The sequence below is a fragment of the Hyperolius riggenbachi genome, chromosome 2 (assembly GCF_040937935.1).
Source record: "Hyperolius riggenbachi isolate aHypRig1 chromosome 2, aHypRig1.pri, whole genome shotgun sequence".
Taxonomy (NCBI): domain Eukaryota; kingdom Metazoa; phylum Chordata; class Amphibia; order Anura; family Hyperoliidae; genus Hyperolius; species Hyperolius riggenbachi.
This window is the reverse complement of record NC_090647.1, coordinates 565,380,180-565,398,037: the sequence shown is the minus strand read 5'-3', so window position 1 is coordinate 565,398,037 and position 17,858 is coordinate 565,380,180. Positions and strand designations below refer to the sequence as shown.

General features: G+C 51.3%; 1 protein-coding gene across 4 annotated transcripts in view; it reads left to right on the top strand.

The window, feature by feature from the left end:
- The window catches only part of HAO2 (hydroxyacid oxidase 2), a 67,967-nt gene extending 50,715 nt beyond the window's left edge, over positions 1-17,252 (top strand). For 3 of the 4 annotated variants that reach the window (XM_068270980.1, XM_068270977.1, XM_068270978.1), the window contains exons 6-8: positions 14,993-15,166; positions 15,260-15,329; positions 17,167-17,252. In XM_068270980.1, the coding sequence (XP_068127081.1) occupies positions 14,993-15,166; positions 15,260-15,329; positions 17,167-17,222 (300 nt within the window). In that variant the 3' untranslated portion in view covers positions 17,223-17,252. The remainder of the gene's footprint in view (positions 1-14,992; positions 15,167-15,259; positions 15,330-17,166) is intronic. The other variant, XM_068270979.1, reaches the window with a different exon arrangement.
- Positions 17,253-17,858: the final 606 nt, after the last annotated feature.

Below are 17,858 nucleotides of genomic sequence, written 5' to 3'. Positions count from 1 at the left end.
CTTCGCTTGCCTCAGAAAAATCCAAATGTGTAGGTCCTTCATCCTCCTTACACGTTACATCCATAGTGTTGTCGCGTAACGCAGACATATGAGCTGGTGAAAATTCATCTGGCTGTAACAATGGCTGTGCATCAGTGATTTCACCACCACTAAATAATTCTTGCGAAGTGTCAAATGCAGCGGAAGTGGTGCTAGTAGTAGCGCTGGTGGCTGAGCAAGATGAGGTGTTCTGTGTCGCTAAATACTCAACCACGTCCTGACAATCTTGGGAGGTGATGGGACGTGCCTTCTTCCGAGCACTGTACTGTGGGCCAGGTCCACACGAAATTACATTTACACGACCTCGCGCAGACCTGCCGGGTGGCCTTCCTCTGCCTCTGCCACTACCTCTTCCTCTTCCTCTTCCTCTACCTGTTTTGTCCATATCGGGTATGCACGGAGTGGTATATCACACTGCGTGCACTCACGTAGGTAGGTGGGTTCACTTAACTGCACAGGTATGCGCACTGATGCGGTGGGTTCACTGAACAGTACAGGTATACAGTGGCGGGTTCACTGAACACAACAGGTATGCAGTGGCGTGTTCACTAAACAGGTATACAGTGGCAGGTCCACTGAACAGAACAGGTATACAGTGGCAGGTCCACTGAACAGAACAGGTATACAGTGGCGGGTCCACTGAACAGAACAGGTATACAGTGGCGGGTTCACAGAACAGGTATGCAGTGGCAGGTTCACTGAACACAACAGGTATGCAGTGGCGTGTTCACTAAACAGGTATACAGTGGCAGGTCCACTGAACAGAACAGGTATACAGTGGCGGGTCCACTGAACAGAACAGGTATACAGTGGCGGGTCCACTGAACAGAACAGGTATACAGTGGCGGGTTCACAGAACAGGTATGCAGTGGCAGGTTCACTGAACACAACAGGTATGCAGTGGCGTGTTCACTAAACAGGTATACAGTGGCAGGTCCACTGAACAGAACAGGTATACAGTGGCGGGTTCACAGAACAGGTATACAGTGGCGGGTCCACTGAACAGAACAGGTATACAGTGGCGGGTTCACAGAACAGGTATGCAGTGGCAGGTTCACTGAACACAACAGGTATGCAGTGGCGTGTTCACTAAACAGGTATACAGTGGCAGGTCCACTGAACAGAACAGGTATACAGTGGCGGGTTCACAGAACAGGTATACAGTGGCGGGTCCACTGAACAGAACAGGTATACAGTGGCGGGTTCACAGAACAGGTATACAGTGGCGGGTCCACTGAACAGAACAGGTATACAGTGGCGGGTTCACAGAACAGGTATACAGTGGCGGGTCCACTGAACAGAACAGGTATACAGTGGCGGGTTCACAGAACAGGTATACAGTGGCGGGTCCACTGAACAGAACAGGTATACAGTGGTGGGTTCACAGAACAGGTATACAGTGGCAGGATCACTGAACAGGTATGCAGTGGCAGGATCACAGTACAGGTATGCAGTGGGCTGAGGGCTCACTGAACAGAACAGGTATGCTGTGGCAGGATCACTGAACAGGTATGCAGTGGCAGGATCACAGTACAGGTATGCAGTGGGCTGAGGGCTCACTGAACAGAACAGGTATGCTGTGGCAGGATCACTGAACAGCTATGCAGTGGCAGGATCACAGTACAGGTATGCAGTGGGCTGAGGGCTCACTGAACAGAACAGGTATGCTGTGGCAGGATCACTGAACAGGTATGCAGTGGCAGGATCACAGTACAGGTATGCAGTGGGCTGAGAGCTCACTGAACAGAACAGGTATGCTGTGGCAGGATCACTGAACAGGTATGCAGTGGCAGGATCACAGTACAGGTATGCAGTGGGCTGAGGGCTCACTGAACAGAACAGGTATGCTGTGGCAGGATCACTGAACAGCTATGCAGTGGCAGGATCACAGTACAGGTATGCAGTGGGCTGAGGGCTCACTGAACAGAACAGGTATGCTGTGGCAGGATCACTGAACAGCTATGCAGTGGCAGGATCACAGTACAGGTATGCAGTGGGCTGAGGGCTCACTGAACAGAACAGGTATGCTGTGGCAGGATCACTGAACAGGTATGCAGTGGCAGGATCACAGTACAGGTATGCAGTGGGCTGAGGGCTCACTGAACAGAACAGGTATGCTGTGGCAGGATCACTGAACAGGTATGCAGTGGCAGGATCACAGTACAGGTATGCAGTGGGCTGGGGGCTCACTGAACAGAACAGGTATGCTGTGGCAGGATCACTGAACAGCTATGCAGTGGCAGGATCACAGTACAGGTATGCAGTGGGCTGAGGGCTCACTGAACAGAACAGGTATGCTGTGGCAGGATCACTGAACAGCTATGCAGTGGCAGGATCACAGTACAGGTATGCAGTGGGCTGAGGGCTCACTGAACAGAACAGGTATGCTGTGGCAGGATCACTGAACAGGTATGCAGTGGCAGTATCACAGTACAGGTATGCAGTGGGCTGAGGGCTCACTGAACAGAACAGGTATGCTGTGGCAGGATCACTGAACAGGTATGCAGTGGCAGGATCACAGTACAGGTATGCAGTGGGCTGAGGGCTCACTGAACAGAACAGGTATGCTGTGGCAGGATCACTGAACAGGTATGCAGTGGCAGGATCACAGTACAGGTATGCAGTGGGCTGAGAGCTCACTGAACAGAACAGGTATGCTGTGGCAGGATCACTGAACAGGTATGCAGTGGCAGGATCACAGTACAGGTATGCAGTGGGCTGAGGGCTCACTGAACAGAACAGGTATGCTGTGGCAGGATCACTGAACAGCTATGCAGTGGCAGGATCACAGTACAGGTATGCAGTGGGCTGAGGGCTCACTGAACAGAACAGGTATGCTGTGGCAGGATCACTGAACAGCTATGCAGTGGCAGGATCACAGTACAGGTATGCAGTGGGCTGAGGGCTCACTGAACAGAACAGGTATGCAGCCAGGAAGAAGTTAAGCCTAACTAATCTTTCCCTGAGAGACAGTCTGCAGCAGCTCGCCCTACTCTGACTAATGCAGGCACACGAGTGGCCGTAATGGCCGCCGCTGCCTGCCTTATATAAGGGGGGGTGGGGCTCCAGGGGCTAGTGTAGCCTAATTGGCTACACTGGGCCTGCTGACTGTGATGTAGAGGGTCAAAGTTGACCCTCAGGTGCATTATGGGGCGAACCGAACTTCTTCCGCAAAAGGTTCGCGTGCGGTACCCGCACGCGAACCACCTAAGTTCGCGCGAACCCTGTTCGCCGGCGAACCGTTCGGCCCAACTCTATACATGACACGTCCCGTATGATAGAAAAGAGGGGCTCAGTAACAATCTGATGATGCTGTAGGCACAATGAGGGGCTCAGTAACAATCTGATGATGCTGCAGGCACAATGAGGGGCTCAGTAACAATCTGCTGATACTGCAGGCACAATGAGGGGCTCAGTAACAATCTGCTGATACTGCAGGCACAATGAGGGGCTCAGTGACAATCTGCTGATGCTGCAGGCACAATGAGGGGCTCAGAAGCAATCTGCTGATACTACAGGCACAGTGAGGGGCTCAGAAACAATCTGCTGATACTGCAGGCACAATGAGGGGCTCAGTAACAATCTGCTGATGCTGCAGGCACAATGAGGGGCTCAGTGACAATCTGCTGATACTGCAGGCACAATGAGGGGCTCAGTAACAATGTGCTGATACTGCAGGCACAATGAGGGGCTCAGTAACAATGTGCTGATACTGCAGGCACAATGAGGGGCTCAGTAACAATCTGCTGATACTGCAGGCACAATGAGGGGCTCAGTAGCAATCTGCGGATGCTGCAGGCACAATGAGGGGCTCAGGACCAATCTGCTGATGCTGCAGGCACACTGAGGGGCTCAGTGACAATCTGCTGATACTGCAGGCACAATGAGGGGCTCAGTAACAATCTGCTGATACTGCAGGCACAATGAGGGGCTCAGTAACAATCTGCGGATGCTGCAGGCACAATGAGGGGCTCAGTAACAATCTGCTGATACTGCAGGCACAATGAGGGGCTCAGTGACAATCTGCTGATGCTGCAGGCACAATGAGGGGCTCAGTAACAATCTGCGGATGCTGCAGGCACAATGAGGGGTTCAATGACAATATGCTGATGCTGCAGGCACAATGAGGGGCTCATTGACAATATGCTGATGCTGCAGGCACAATGAGGGGCTCAGAAACAATCTGCTGATACTGCAGGCACAATGAGGGGCTCAGAAACAATCTGCTGATACTGCAGGCACAATGAGGGGCTCAGTGACAATCTGCTGATGCTGCAGGCACAATGAGGGGCTCAGTAACAATCTGCTGATGCTGCAGGCACAATGAGGGGCTCAGTAACAATGTGCTGATGCTGCAGGCACAATGAGGAGCTCAGTAACAATCTGCTGATGCTGCAGGCACAGTGAGGGGCTCAGAAACAATCTGCTGATACTGCAGGCACAATGAGGGGCTCAGTAACAATCTGCTGATGCTGCAGGCACAATGAGGGGCTCAGTGACAATCTGCTGATACTGCAGGCACAATGAGGGGCTCAGTAACAATCTGCTGATGCTGCAGGCACAATGAGGGGCTCAGTGACAATCTGCTGATACTGCAGGCACAATGAGGGGCTCAGTAACAATGTGCTGATACTGCAGGCACAATGAGGGGCTCAGTAACAATGTGCTGATACTGCAGGCACAATGAGGGGCTCAGTAACAATCTGCTGATACTGCAGGCACAATGAGGGGCTCAGTAACAATCTGCGGATGCTGCAGGCACAATGAGGGGCTCAGGACCAATCTGCTGATGCTGCAGGCACACTGAGGGGCTCAGTGACAATCTGCTGATACTGCAGGCACAATGAGGGGCTCAGTAACAATCTGCTGATACTGCAGGCACAATGAGGGGCTCAGTAACAATCTGCGGATGCTGCAGGCACAATAAGGGGCTCAGTAACAATCTGCGGATGCTGCAGGCACAATAAGGGGTTCAATGACAATATGCTGATGCTGCAGGCACAATGAGGGGCTCAGTGACAATCTGCTGATGCTGCAGGCACAATGAGGGGCTCAGAAACAATCTGCTGATACTGCAGGCACAGTGAGGGGCTCAGAAACAATCTGCTGATACTGCAGGCACAATGAGGAGCTCAGTGACAATCTGCTGATGCTGCAGGCACAATGAGGGGCTCAGAAACAATCTGCTGATACTGCAGGCACAATGAGGGGCTCAGTGACAATCTGCTGATGCTGCAGGCACAATGAGGGGCTCAGTAACAATCTGCTGATGCTGCAGGCACAATGAGGGGCTCAGTAACCATGTGCTGATGCTGCAGGCACAATGAGGAGCTCAGTAACAATCTGCTGATGCTGCAGGCACAGTGAGGGGCTCAGAAACAATCTGCTGATACTGCAGGCACAATGAGGGGCTCAGTAACAATCTGCTGATGCTGCAGGCACAATGAGGGGCTCAGTGACAATCTGCTGATACTGCAGGCACAATGAGGGGCTCAGTAACAATCTGCTGATGCTGCAGGCACAATGAGGGGCTCAGTGACAATCTGCTGATACTGCAGGCACAATGAGGGGCTCAGTAACAATGTGCTGATACTGCAGGCACAATGAGGGGCTCAGTAACAATGTGCTGATACTGCAGGCACAATGAGGGGCTCAGTAACAATCTGCTGATACTGCAGGCACAATGAGGGGCTCAGTAACAATCTGTGGATGCTGCAGGCACAATGAGGGGCTCAGGACCAATCTGCTGATGCTGCAGGCACACTGAGGGGCTCAGTGACAATCTGCTGATACTGCAGGCACAATGAGGGGCTCAGTAACAATCTGCTGATACTGCAGGCACAATGAGGGGCTCAGTAACAATCTGCGGATGCTGCAGGCACAATGAGGGGCTCAGTAACAATCTGCGGATGCTGCAGGCACAATAAGGGGTTCAATGACAATATGCTGATGCTGCAGGCACAATGAGGGGCTCAGTGACAATCTGCTGATGCTGCAGGCACAATGAGGGGCTCAGAAACAATCTGCTGATACTGCAGGCACAGTGAGGGGCTCAGAAACAATCTGCTGATACTGCAGGCACAATGAGGAGCTCAGTGACAATCTGCTGATGCTGCAGGCACAATGAGGGGCTCAGAAACAATCTGCTGATACTGCAGGCACAATGAGGGGCTCAGTGACAATCTGCTGATGCTGCAGGCACAATGAGGGGCTCAGTAACAATCTGCTGATGCTGCAGGCACAATGAGGGGCTCAGTAACAATGTGCTGATGCTGCAGGCACAATGAGGAGCTCAGTAACAATCTGCTGATGCTGCAGGCACAGTGAGGGGCTCAGAAACAATCTGCTGATACTGCAGGCACAATGAGGGGCTCAGTAACAATCTGCTGATGCTGCAGGCACAATGAGGGGCTCAGTGACAATCTGCTGATACTGCAGGCACAATGAGGGGCTCAGTAACAATCTGCTGATACTGCAGGCACAATGAGGGGCTCAGTAACAATCTGCGGATGCTGCAGGCACAATGAGGGGCTCAGGACCAATCTGCTGATGCTGCAGGCACACTGAGGAGCTCAGGACCAATCTGCTGATACTGCAGGCACAATGAGGGGCTCAGTAACAATCTGCTGATACTGCAGGCACAATGAGGGGCTCAGTAACAATCTGCGGATGCTGCAGGCACAATGAGGGGCTCAGTAACAATCTGCTGATACTGCAGGCACAATGAGGGGCTCAGTGACAATCTGCTGATGCTGCAGGCACAATGAGGGGCTCAGTAACAATCTGCGGATGCTGCAGGCACAATGAGGGGTTCAATGACAATATGCTGATGCTGCAGGCACAATGAGGGGCTCAGTGACAATACGCTGATGCTGCAGGCACAATGAGGGGCTCAGAAACAATCTGCTGATACTGCAGGCACAGTGAGGGGCTCAGAAACAATCTGCTGATACTGCAGGCACAATGAGGGGCTCAGTGACAATCTGCTGATGCTGCAGGCACAATGAGGGGCTCAGAAACAATCTGCTGATACTGCAGGCACAATGAGGGGCTCAGTGACAATCTGCTGATGCTGCAGGCACAATGAGGGGCTCAGTAACAATCTGCTGATGCTGCAGGCACAATGAGGGGCTCAGTAACAATGTGCTGATGCTGCAGGCACAATGAGGAGCTCAGTAACAATCTGCTGATGCTGCAGGCACAGTGAGGGGCTCAGAAACAATCTGCTGATACTGCAGGCACAATGAGGGGCTCAGTAACAATCTGCTGATGCTGCAGGCACAATGAGGGGCTCAGTGACAATCTGCTGATACTGCAGGCACAATGAGGGGCTCAGTAACAATCTGCTGATACTGCAGGCACAATGAGGGGCTCAGTAACAATGTGCTGATACTGCAGGCACAATGAGGGGCTCAGTAACAATCTGCTGATACTGCAGGCACAATGAGGGGCTCAGTAACAATCTGCGGATGCTGCAGGCACAATGAGGGGCTCAGTAACAATCTGCTGATACTGCAGGCACAATGAGGGTCTCAGTAACAATCTGCTGATGCTGCAGGCACAATGAGGGGCTCAGAAACAATCTGCTGATACTGCAGGCACAGTGAGGGGCTCAGAAACAATCTGCTGATACTGCAGGCACAATGAGGGGCTCAGTAACAATCTGCTGATACTGCAGGCACAATGAGGGGCTCAGTAACAATCTGATGCTGCAGGCACAATGAGGGGCTCAGTGACAATCTGCTGATACTGCAGGCACAATGAGGGGCTCAGTAACAATCTGCGGATGCTGCAGGCACAATGAGGGGCTCAGTAACAATCTGCTGATACTGCAGGCACAATGAGGGGCTCAGTAACAATCTGCGGATGCTGCAGGCACAATGAGGGGCTCAGTAACAATCTGCTGATGCTGCAGGCACAATGAGGGGCTCAGTGACAATCTGCTGATACTGCAGGCACACTGAGGGGCTCAGTAACAATCTGCTGATACTGCAGGCACAATGAGGGGCTCAGTAACAATGTGCTGATACTGCAGGCACAATGAGGGTCTCAGTAACAATCTGCTGATACTGCAGGCACAATGAGGGGCTCAGTAACAATCTGCGGATGCTGCAGGCACAATGAGGGGCTCAGTAACAATCTGCTGATACTGCAGGCACAATGAGGGGCTCAGTGACAATCTGCTGATGCTGCAGGCACAATGAGGGGCTCAGAAACAATCTGCTGATACTGCAGGCACAGTGAGGGGCTCAGAAACAATCTGCGGATGCTGCAGGCACAATGAAGGGCTCAGTGACAATCTGCTGATACTGCAGGCACAATGAGGGGCTCAGTGACAATCTGCTGATGCTGCAGGCACAATGAGGGGCTCAGAAACAATCTGCTGATACTGCAGGCACAATGAGGGGCTCAGTGACAATCTGCAGATGCTGCAGGCACAATGAGGGGCTCAGTAACAATCTGCTGGTACTGCAGGCACAATGAGGGGCTCAGTAACAATCTGCGGATGCTGCAGGCACAATGAGGGGCTCAGTAACAATCTGCGGATGCTGCAGGCACAATGAAGGGCTCAGTGACAATCTGCTGATACTGCAGGCACAATGAGGGGCTCAGTAACAATCTGCGGATGCTGCAGGCACAATGAGGGGCTCAGTAACAATCTGCTGATACTGCAGGCACAATGAGGGGCTCAGTAACAATCTGCGGATGCTGCAGGCACAATGAGGGGCTCAGTAACAATCTGCTGATACTGCAGGCATAATGAGGGGCTCAGTAACAATCTGCGGATGCTGCAGGCACAATGAGGGGCTCAGTAACAATCTGCTGATACTGCAGGCACAATGAGGGGCTCAGTAACAATCTGCTGATACTGCAGGCACAATGAGGGGCTCAGTAACAATCTGCTGATGCTGCAGGCACAATGAGGGGCTCAGTGACAATCTGCTGATACTGCAGGCACAATGAGGGGCTCAGTAACAATGTGCTGATGCAGCAGGCACAATGAGGGGCTCAAAAACAATGTGCTGATGCAGCAGGCACAATGAGGGGCTCAGTAACAATGTGCTGATGCTGTAGGCACAATGAGGGGCTCAGTAACAATCTGCGGATGCTGCAGGCACAATGAGGGGCTTAGTAACAATCTGCTGATACTGCAGGCGCAATGAGGGGTTTCAGTAACAATGTGCTGATGCTGCTGGCACAATGAGGGGCTCAGTAACAATCTGCTGATGCTGCAGGCACAATGAGGGGCTTAGGTACAATCTGCTGGTGCTGCAGGCACAATGAGGGGCTCAGTGACAATCTGCTGATACTGCAGGCACAATGAGGGGCTCAGTAACAATCTGCGGATGCTGCAGGCACAATTAGGGGCTCAGTAACAATCTGCTGATACTGCAGGCACAATGAGGGGCTCAGTGACAATCTGCTGATGCTGCAGGCACAATGAGGGGCTCAGAAACAATCTGCTGGTGCTGCAGGCACAATGAGGAGCTCAGTAACAATCTGCTGATGCTGCAGGCACAATGAGGGGCTCAGTGACAATCTGCTGATACTGCAGGCACAATGAGGGGCTCAGTAACAATCTGCTGATACTGCAGGCACAATGAGGGGCTCAGTAACAATGTGCTGATACTGCAGGCACAATGAGGGGCTCAGTAACAATCTGCTGATACTGCAGGCACAATGAGGGGCTCAGTAACAATCTGCGGATGCTGCAGGCACAATGAGGGGCTCAGTAACAATCTGCTGATACTGCAGGCACAATGAGGGGCTCAGTGACAATCTGCTGATGCTGCAGGCACACTGAGGGCCTCAGAAACAATCTGCTGATACTGCAGGCACAGTGAGGGGCTCAGAAACAATCTGCTGATACTGCAGGCACAATGAGGGGCTCAGTAACAATCTGCGGATGCTGCAGGCACAATGAAGGGCTCAGTGACAATCTGCTGATACTGCAGGCACAATGAGGGGCTCAGTGACAATCTGCTGATGCTGCAGGCACAATGAGGGGCTCAGAAACAATCTGCTGATACTGCAGGCACAATGAGGGGCTCAGTGACAATCTGCTGATACTGCAGGCACAGTGAGGGGCTCAGAAACAATCTGCTGATACTGCAAGCACAATGAGGGGCTTAGTAACAATCTGCTGATGCTGCAGGCACAATGAGGGGCTCAGTGACAATCTGCTGATACTGCAGGCACAATGAGGGGCTCAGTAACAATCTGCTGATACTGCAGGCACAATGAGGGGCTCAGCAACAATCTGCTGATACTGCAGGCACAATGAGGGGCTCAGAAACAATCTGCTGATACTGCAGGCACAATGAGGGGCTCAGTGACAATCTGCTGATACTGCAGGCACAATGAGGGGCTCAGTAACAATCTGCTGATACTGCAGGCACAATGAGGGGCTCAGTAACAATCTGCGGATGCTGCAGGCACAATGAGGGGCTCAGTAACAATCTGCTGATACTGCAGGCACAATGAGGGGCTCAGTAACAATCTGCTGATACTGCAGGCACAATGAGGGGCTCAGTAACAATCTGCGGATGCTGCAGGCACAATGAGGGGCTCAGTAACAATCTGCTGATACTGCAGGCACAATGAGGGGCTCAGTAACAATCTGCGGATGCTGCAGGCACAATGAGGGGCTCAGTAACAATCTGCTGATACTGCAGGCACAATGAGGGGCTCAGTAACAATCTGCGGATGCTGCAGGCACAATGAGGGGCTCAGTAACAATCTGCTGATACTGCAGGCACAATGAGGGGCTCAGTAACAATCTGCTGATGCTGCAGGCACAATGAGGGGCTCAGTGACAATCTGCTGATACTGCAGGCACAATGAGGGGCTCAGTAACAATGTGCTGATGCAGCAGGCACAATGAGGGGCTCAAAAACAATGTGCTGATGCAGCAGGCACAATGAGGGGCTCAGTAACAATGTGCTGATGCTGTAGGCACAATGAGGGGCTCAGTAACAATCTGCGGATGCTGCAGGCACAATGAGGGGCTCAGTAACAATCTGCTGATACTGCAGGCGCAATGAGGGGCTCAGTGACAATCTGCTGATGCTGCAGGCACAATGAGGGGCTCAGAAACAATCTGCTGATACTGCAGGCACAATGAGGGGCTCAGTGACAATCTGCTGATACTGCAGGCACAGTGAGGGGCTCAGAAACAATCTGCTGATACTGCAAGCACAATGAGGGGCTTAGTAACAATCTGTTGATGCTGCAGGCACAATGAGGGGCTCAGTGACAATCTGCTGATACTGCAGGCACAATGAGGGGCTCAGTAACAATCTGCTGATACTGCAGGCACAATGAGGGGCTCAGCAACAATCTGCTGATACTGCAGGCACAATGAGGGGCTCAGAAACAATCTGCTGATACTGCAGGCACAATGAGGGGCTCAGTGACATTCTGCTGATACTGCAGGCACAATGAGGGGCTCAGTAACAATCTGCTGATACTGCAGGCACAATGAGGGGCTCAGTAACAATCTGCGAATGCTGCAGGCACAATGAGGGGCTCAGTAACAATCTGCTGATACTGCAGGCACAATGAGGGGCTCAGTAACAATCTGCTGATACTGCAGGCACAATGAGGGGCTCAGTAACAATCTGCGGATGCTGCAGGCACAATGAGGGGCTCAGTAACAATCTGCTGATACTGCAGGCACAATGAGGGGCTCAGTAACAATCTGCGGATGCTGCAGGCACAATGAGGGGCTCAGTAACAATCTGCTGATACTGCAGGCACAATGAGGGGCTCAGTAACAATCTGCGGATGCTGCAGGCACAATGAGGGGCTCAGTAACAATCTGCTGATACTGCAGGCACAATGAGGGGCTCAGTAACAATGTGCTGATGCAGCAGGCACAATGAGGGGCTCAAAAACAATGTGCTGATGCAGCAGGCACAATGAGGGGCTCAGTAACAATGTGCTGATGCTGTAGGCACAATGAGGGGCTCAGTAACAATCTGCGGATGCTGCAGGCACAATGAGGGGCTCAGTAACAATCTGCTGATACTGCAGGCGCAATGAGGGGTTCAGTAACAATGTGCTGATGCTGCTGGCACAATGAGGGGCTCAGTAACAATCTGCTGATGCTGCAGGTACAATGAGGGGCTCAGTGACAATATGCTTATGCTGCAGGCACAATGAGGGGCTTAGTGACAATCTGCTGGTGCTGCAGGCACAATGAGGGGCTCAGTGACAATCTGCTGGTGCTGCAGGCACAATGAGGGGCTCAGTGACAATCTACTGATGCTGCAGGCACAATGAGGGGATCAGTAACAATCTGCTGATGCTGCAGGCACAATGAGGGGCTCAGTGACAATCTGCTGGTGCTGCAGGCACAATGAGGGGCTCAGTGACAATATGCTGATGCTGCAGGCACAATGAGGGGCTCAGTAACAATCTGCTGGTGCTGCAGATACAATGAGGGGCTCAGTGACAATCTACTGATGCTGCAGGCACAATGAGGGTCTCAGAAACAATCTGCTGATGCTGCAGGCACAACGAGGGGCTCAGTGACAATCTGCTGGTGCTGCAGGCACAACGAGGGGCTCAGTGACAATCTGCTGGTGCTGCAGGTACAATGAGGGGCTCAGTAACAATCTGCTGATGCTGCAGGCACAATGAGGGGCGGCTCAGAAACAATCTGCTGATGCTGCAATGCCCCAGTATAGCTAGTATAGTTCCCCAGTATAGTGCCCAAGTATAGCCAGAATAGTGCCCCAGTATAGCCAGAATAGTGCTCCAGTATAGCCAGAATAGAGTATAGCCAGAATAGTGCCCCAGTATAGCCAGAATAGTGCCCCAGTATAGCCAGAATAGTGCCCCAGGATAGCCAGTATAGTGCCCCAGGATAGCCAGTATAGTGCCCCAGGATAGCCAGTATAGTGCCCCAGGATAGCCAGTATAGTGCCCCAGGATAGCTAGTATAGTGCCCTAGTATAGCCAGTATATTGCCCCAGGATAGCTAGTATAGTGCCCCAGGATAGCTAGTATAGTGCCCCAGGATAGCCAGTATAGTGCCCCAGGATAGCCAGTATAGTGCCCCAGGATAGCTAGTATAGTGCCCCAGTATAGCCAGTATATTGCCCCAGGATAGCTAGTATAGTGCCCCAGGATAGCTAGTATAGTGCCCCAGGATAGCTAGTATAGTGCCCCAGGATAGCCAGGATAGCTAGTATAGTGCCCCAGTATAGTGCCCCAGTATAGCCAGTATAGTGCTCCAGGATCGCTAGTATAGTGCCCCAGTATAGTGCCCCAGTATAGCCAGTATATTGCCCCAGGATAGCTAGTATAGTGCCCCAGTATAGCCAGTATAGTGCACCAGGATAGCTAGTATAGTGCCCCAGGATAGCCAGTATAGTGCCCCAGTATAGCCAGTATAGTGCCCCAGGATAGCCAGTATAGTGCCCCGGTATAGCCAGTATATTGCCCCAGGATAGCCAGTATAGCGCCCCAGGATAGCCAGTATAGCGCCCCAGGAAGGGAAGAGGACAGTCCTGCGGCCCAACTGGGAGCGTCCCGCGGACCACAGGCAGGTTGGGGATCCCCGCCCTAACTCACCCCTCCATAGCCACCACTCCGCCCCTTCTTCTCCTCCCTGAGCCACTCATTCGCACCGTGGCTCTGTCCTCGATGCGCTGCCTCCGCCCTCTGCCTGTAGTTAGTGCACATCTACAAGAAAATGGCCGCCGCATGTCTGCAAATGTGAACGGTGGCGGCCATTTTCTTGTAGCCCTGAGAAGGGCGATCTGCGGGGGAGACGAGCAGGGGGAGCAGAGAGCGGCGACACATAGCTGGTGCTGCCGCGACACATGAATGTGTCGCGGCACACCGGTTGGGAACCTCTGGCTTAGAGAATGCAAAAAAGATCATCTCTAGCCCAAGTCTGTGTGTGTTTTGAGGACAGCAGTGACATCCAAAGAGTTTCTAACTCCTTCTTCCCCCCCCCCCTCCCCCCCCTTCTGCACTGCAGTTTCTAACATTTTCTTTGATGATGTAAGCATGATGTGGCTTTGTGTACTGTTGTGTGTCAGTGATCGTGTTGTGTGTCAGGGATCGGGTTGTGTGTCAGGGATCGGGTTGTGTGTCAGTGATCGTGTTGTGTGTCAGTGATCGTGTTGTGTGTTAGAGATCGTGTTGTGTGTCAGTGATCTTTTTGTGTGTCAGGGATTGGGTTGTGTGTCAGGGATTGGGTTGTGTGTCAGGGATTGGGTTGTGTGTCAGGGATTGGGTTGTGTGTCAGGGATTGGGTTGTGTGTCAGGGATTGGGTTGTGCGTCAGGGATCGGGTTGTGCGTCAGGGATCGGGTTGTGCGTCAGTGATCGGGTTGTGTGTCAGTGATCGGGTTGTGTGTCAGGATCGTGTTGTGTGTCAGGGATCGTGTTGTGTGTCAGGGATCGCGTTGTGCGTCAGGGATCGGGTTGTGCGTCAGGGATCGGGTTGTGCGTCAGGGATCGGGTTGTGCGTCAGGGATCGGGTTGTGCGTCAGGGATCGGGTTGTGCGTCAGGGATCGGGTTGTGCGTCAGGGATCGGGTTGTGCGTCAGGGATCGGGTTGTGTGTCAGTGATCGGGTTGTGTGTCAGTGATCGGGTTGTGTGTCAGGATCGTGTTGTGTGTCAGGGATCGTGTTGTGTGTCAGGGATCGTGTTGTGTGTCAGGGATCGTGTTGTGTGTCAGGGATCGTGTTGTGTGTCAGGGATCGTGTTGTGTGTCAGGGATTGTGTTGTGTGTCAGGGATCGGGTTGTGTGTCGGGGATCGGGTTGTGTGTCAGGGATCGGGTTGTGTGTCAGGGATCGGGTTGTGTGTCAGGGATCGTGTTGCGTGTTAGTGATCGTGTTGTGTGTCGGTGATCGGGTTGTGCATCGGTGATCGTACTGTCTGTTTCTGCTTTTGTGCTTCCCGCATATCTGGGACTATCTGAACCTGCCTAGGAATTGTGCCCACAGATTGACGCGCTGTCTGAGATTGTGGATGCGGTCCAGGGGCGGATCGAGGTGTACATAGATGGCGGGATACGGACGGGGAGTGACGTGCTCAAAGCGTTGGCTCTGGGAGCGAAGTGCGTGTTCATTGGACGGCCCATCGTCTGGGGTCTCGCCTACAAGGTGCGTTTTCATGTGATAGAAAATGGAACAATAATTTAAAGACGCCTGTCTCCCCAAAACCTCCTCACCTTTCCTTCCTGTACCGGTTCTCAGGGAGAAGAGGGGGTGCGCGGCGTGCTGCAGATCCTGACCGATGAGTTCCGTCTGTCTATGGCGCTCTCAGGTACGGCCTTGCTTTCACATCGATTGAACAGATTTCCACACAATCTGAGGTATAAAAGGGTCACCAAACCCCAATTAGATAGGTAGTCCCCTCATTTTGATTCCCCAGGGGGCGTGACCTCATGGTTGGGGAAGAAATGGTCAATTAGCTGCACCTGGCTAATGGGTGCAGCAGGTGTGCAGAGTTGGGAACTCATGAGCACAGAGGGGGGGGGGGGGGGGGGGACCCCTTAGTCACATTACCAATCCCCTCTTTAAAGCGGACCTGAACTCAGAACTTTCTCTCTAATCTAAAAGATAAGAAACAGCATAATAACCTTTACAGAAAAACATTTGTTACAGCTGATACAAATCCTGCAATAAATCTGCAGTGTGTCTACTTCCTGCTTTCATGGAAGCAGACATAGGGTTAACATCCTGTGTTTACAAATTAGCTGCTCTGCCAAGGCAGCCAGCTGACACAGCTGAGAGATCACATTACAGCGGTGATTAGTCACAGATGAAGGGGAATTAGACAGGCTAAACTCTCTAAATACATACAGGGTGCATTTCTCTCTGTTTCCCTTCTGTCCTGTGCAAGAGTTCAGGTCCACCTTTAGATAACCCTGGCTGCCAGTGGAGGGAGTCTCCCGGTGGCCTTGTAGATAATGTATTGCTGATAATTGCCTGTGAAGGATTACCCGCAGACGTGTGCAGCAGGAGGATGTAATGGGGACATTGTTATGGGGTCATTAATAAAAGGTTTGTTACAAACGTTTCAATGCTAGATCACGAAATGACTCCGATAATTGAGCGACAATTGAGAATATTGTTTTTGCGTTTAGCTCGTCCACTTGTGTCCCAAATTATCACTCTCTTGCACAATGCGCAATCATTACAGGTGACATTTATTGTGCATGTATACAGTACACACCCCAAAACAATTCTTATGTCAGTAGGGGGCTTCTCCAATCCTCCACAACCCCTCCCCTGCAGGCTGGGACCATCCTTATCTCCCTGGCTGTACTCCCCTCCGTTTACGAGTTTGGCCGCACTACGCAGGTGCCAGTGCGTTTGTATGTGCGCAGAAGGCGTTTGGCCCGCCCGTACACAGAGGAGAGTGCGGCTTTAAGCAATCTTAAACTTTTATAAGATGAAGCTTGTTCTTGTTCAAATATTGTGACATGAAAATTTGGCCAGGAGGAGTAGATTTTACCATCTTGTCCCACAAGGAGGTTTACCTCTTCAACCAGTTGGTGTAGGTTATACCACCTCGTCCCACAAGGAGGATTACTGTCAACATCATAGCTCCAGCCATGACACTCTAGGACATAGTTCAACTCCACCGCTGGAGTTGGAAGCCAGCCATGGGTTAAACCAATAGGTAGAGCTGGGAGTCAAACATCACCTCACAACTTGGTAGGCAGAAGCAGTACCCCTGCACTACTCCCCTGGCTAACTCCACTTTAATGTCAAGCATTTTTCAGAGGGTCTCAGAGCAGGAGGGGTATAGAAGGACTGGGAAAGCCATGGGCCATCCAGAGTCTACTGAGGTAGATGTCTAACCTTGGTTTAAGGATAAAGGTGCCCTTTAAGAGAAAATAAGGTTAATTGCACATCGATATGCTTGATTAATGTAAACATGCAGTCCCCGAGTGTCAATGTCCTAGCCCCATATCTATATGTAAAATGCAGGCGATGTATTAATGATATTGTGGTGCTCATGAAAATGAAAGCTCTACCACACAGAGGAAACGTATAATGGCAGCAGCTTTCTAGCCTTACGTCTGTCCTTACCCCCAGTTCCTGGCTGCTGAAGTTTTATACTCTCTCTTCTCTTTGTTTTTTTGTTTTTTCAGGCTGCCGAAATATTTCCGAAATCAACCGAAACCTCATTCAGTTCTCTAAACTTTAGAGCTGGCGCTGCCTTTGCTGTGGAGGAGCTGAGAGACCGGAGACCCCCTCCAATAACCCCCCCAACAATACAGACAGCGTGGAGAGGGAGGAATTGAAGCATCCTCTCACCTGAAGCAAAATATCTGCAGAGGGCTATAACACGAGTGCCTTATTACCTTATCAAAGGGACCTTATTGTGATTATAATAATGAGACAGGTCCTCTTTTATCATCTCTATACTTCATGATGATTTTTATAGTCTATAACACATACTACACTTTCATACAAAAGTCATTAAAACAAATTCTGATAAGTCAAAATAATCATTTTAGAAAATGTCCAACCGTTTGCCTGACAAATTGTGTTCCTCTGCCCCTTGCTGGCTGCTGGAATCATTTGCAGAGATTGGGAATTTTAGCTTTTTTGTGTGGCCCCGCCTCTTCCTCAGATTAAACCTGATGAGCAGGTTTAATCAAGACAAAAACAAAGACCTTGGCTCTCATGATACAATAGGATTTTCCCAGCACTGCTCCGGGGTACACACATACTTTGTGAAGAAGAAAATCTGATGATTCACATCTGAGCATATACAGTATTACCATAAATCATGAAGAAACCCTTTTAAATTTCTTTAGACTTGGTACAGAGTTTAATT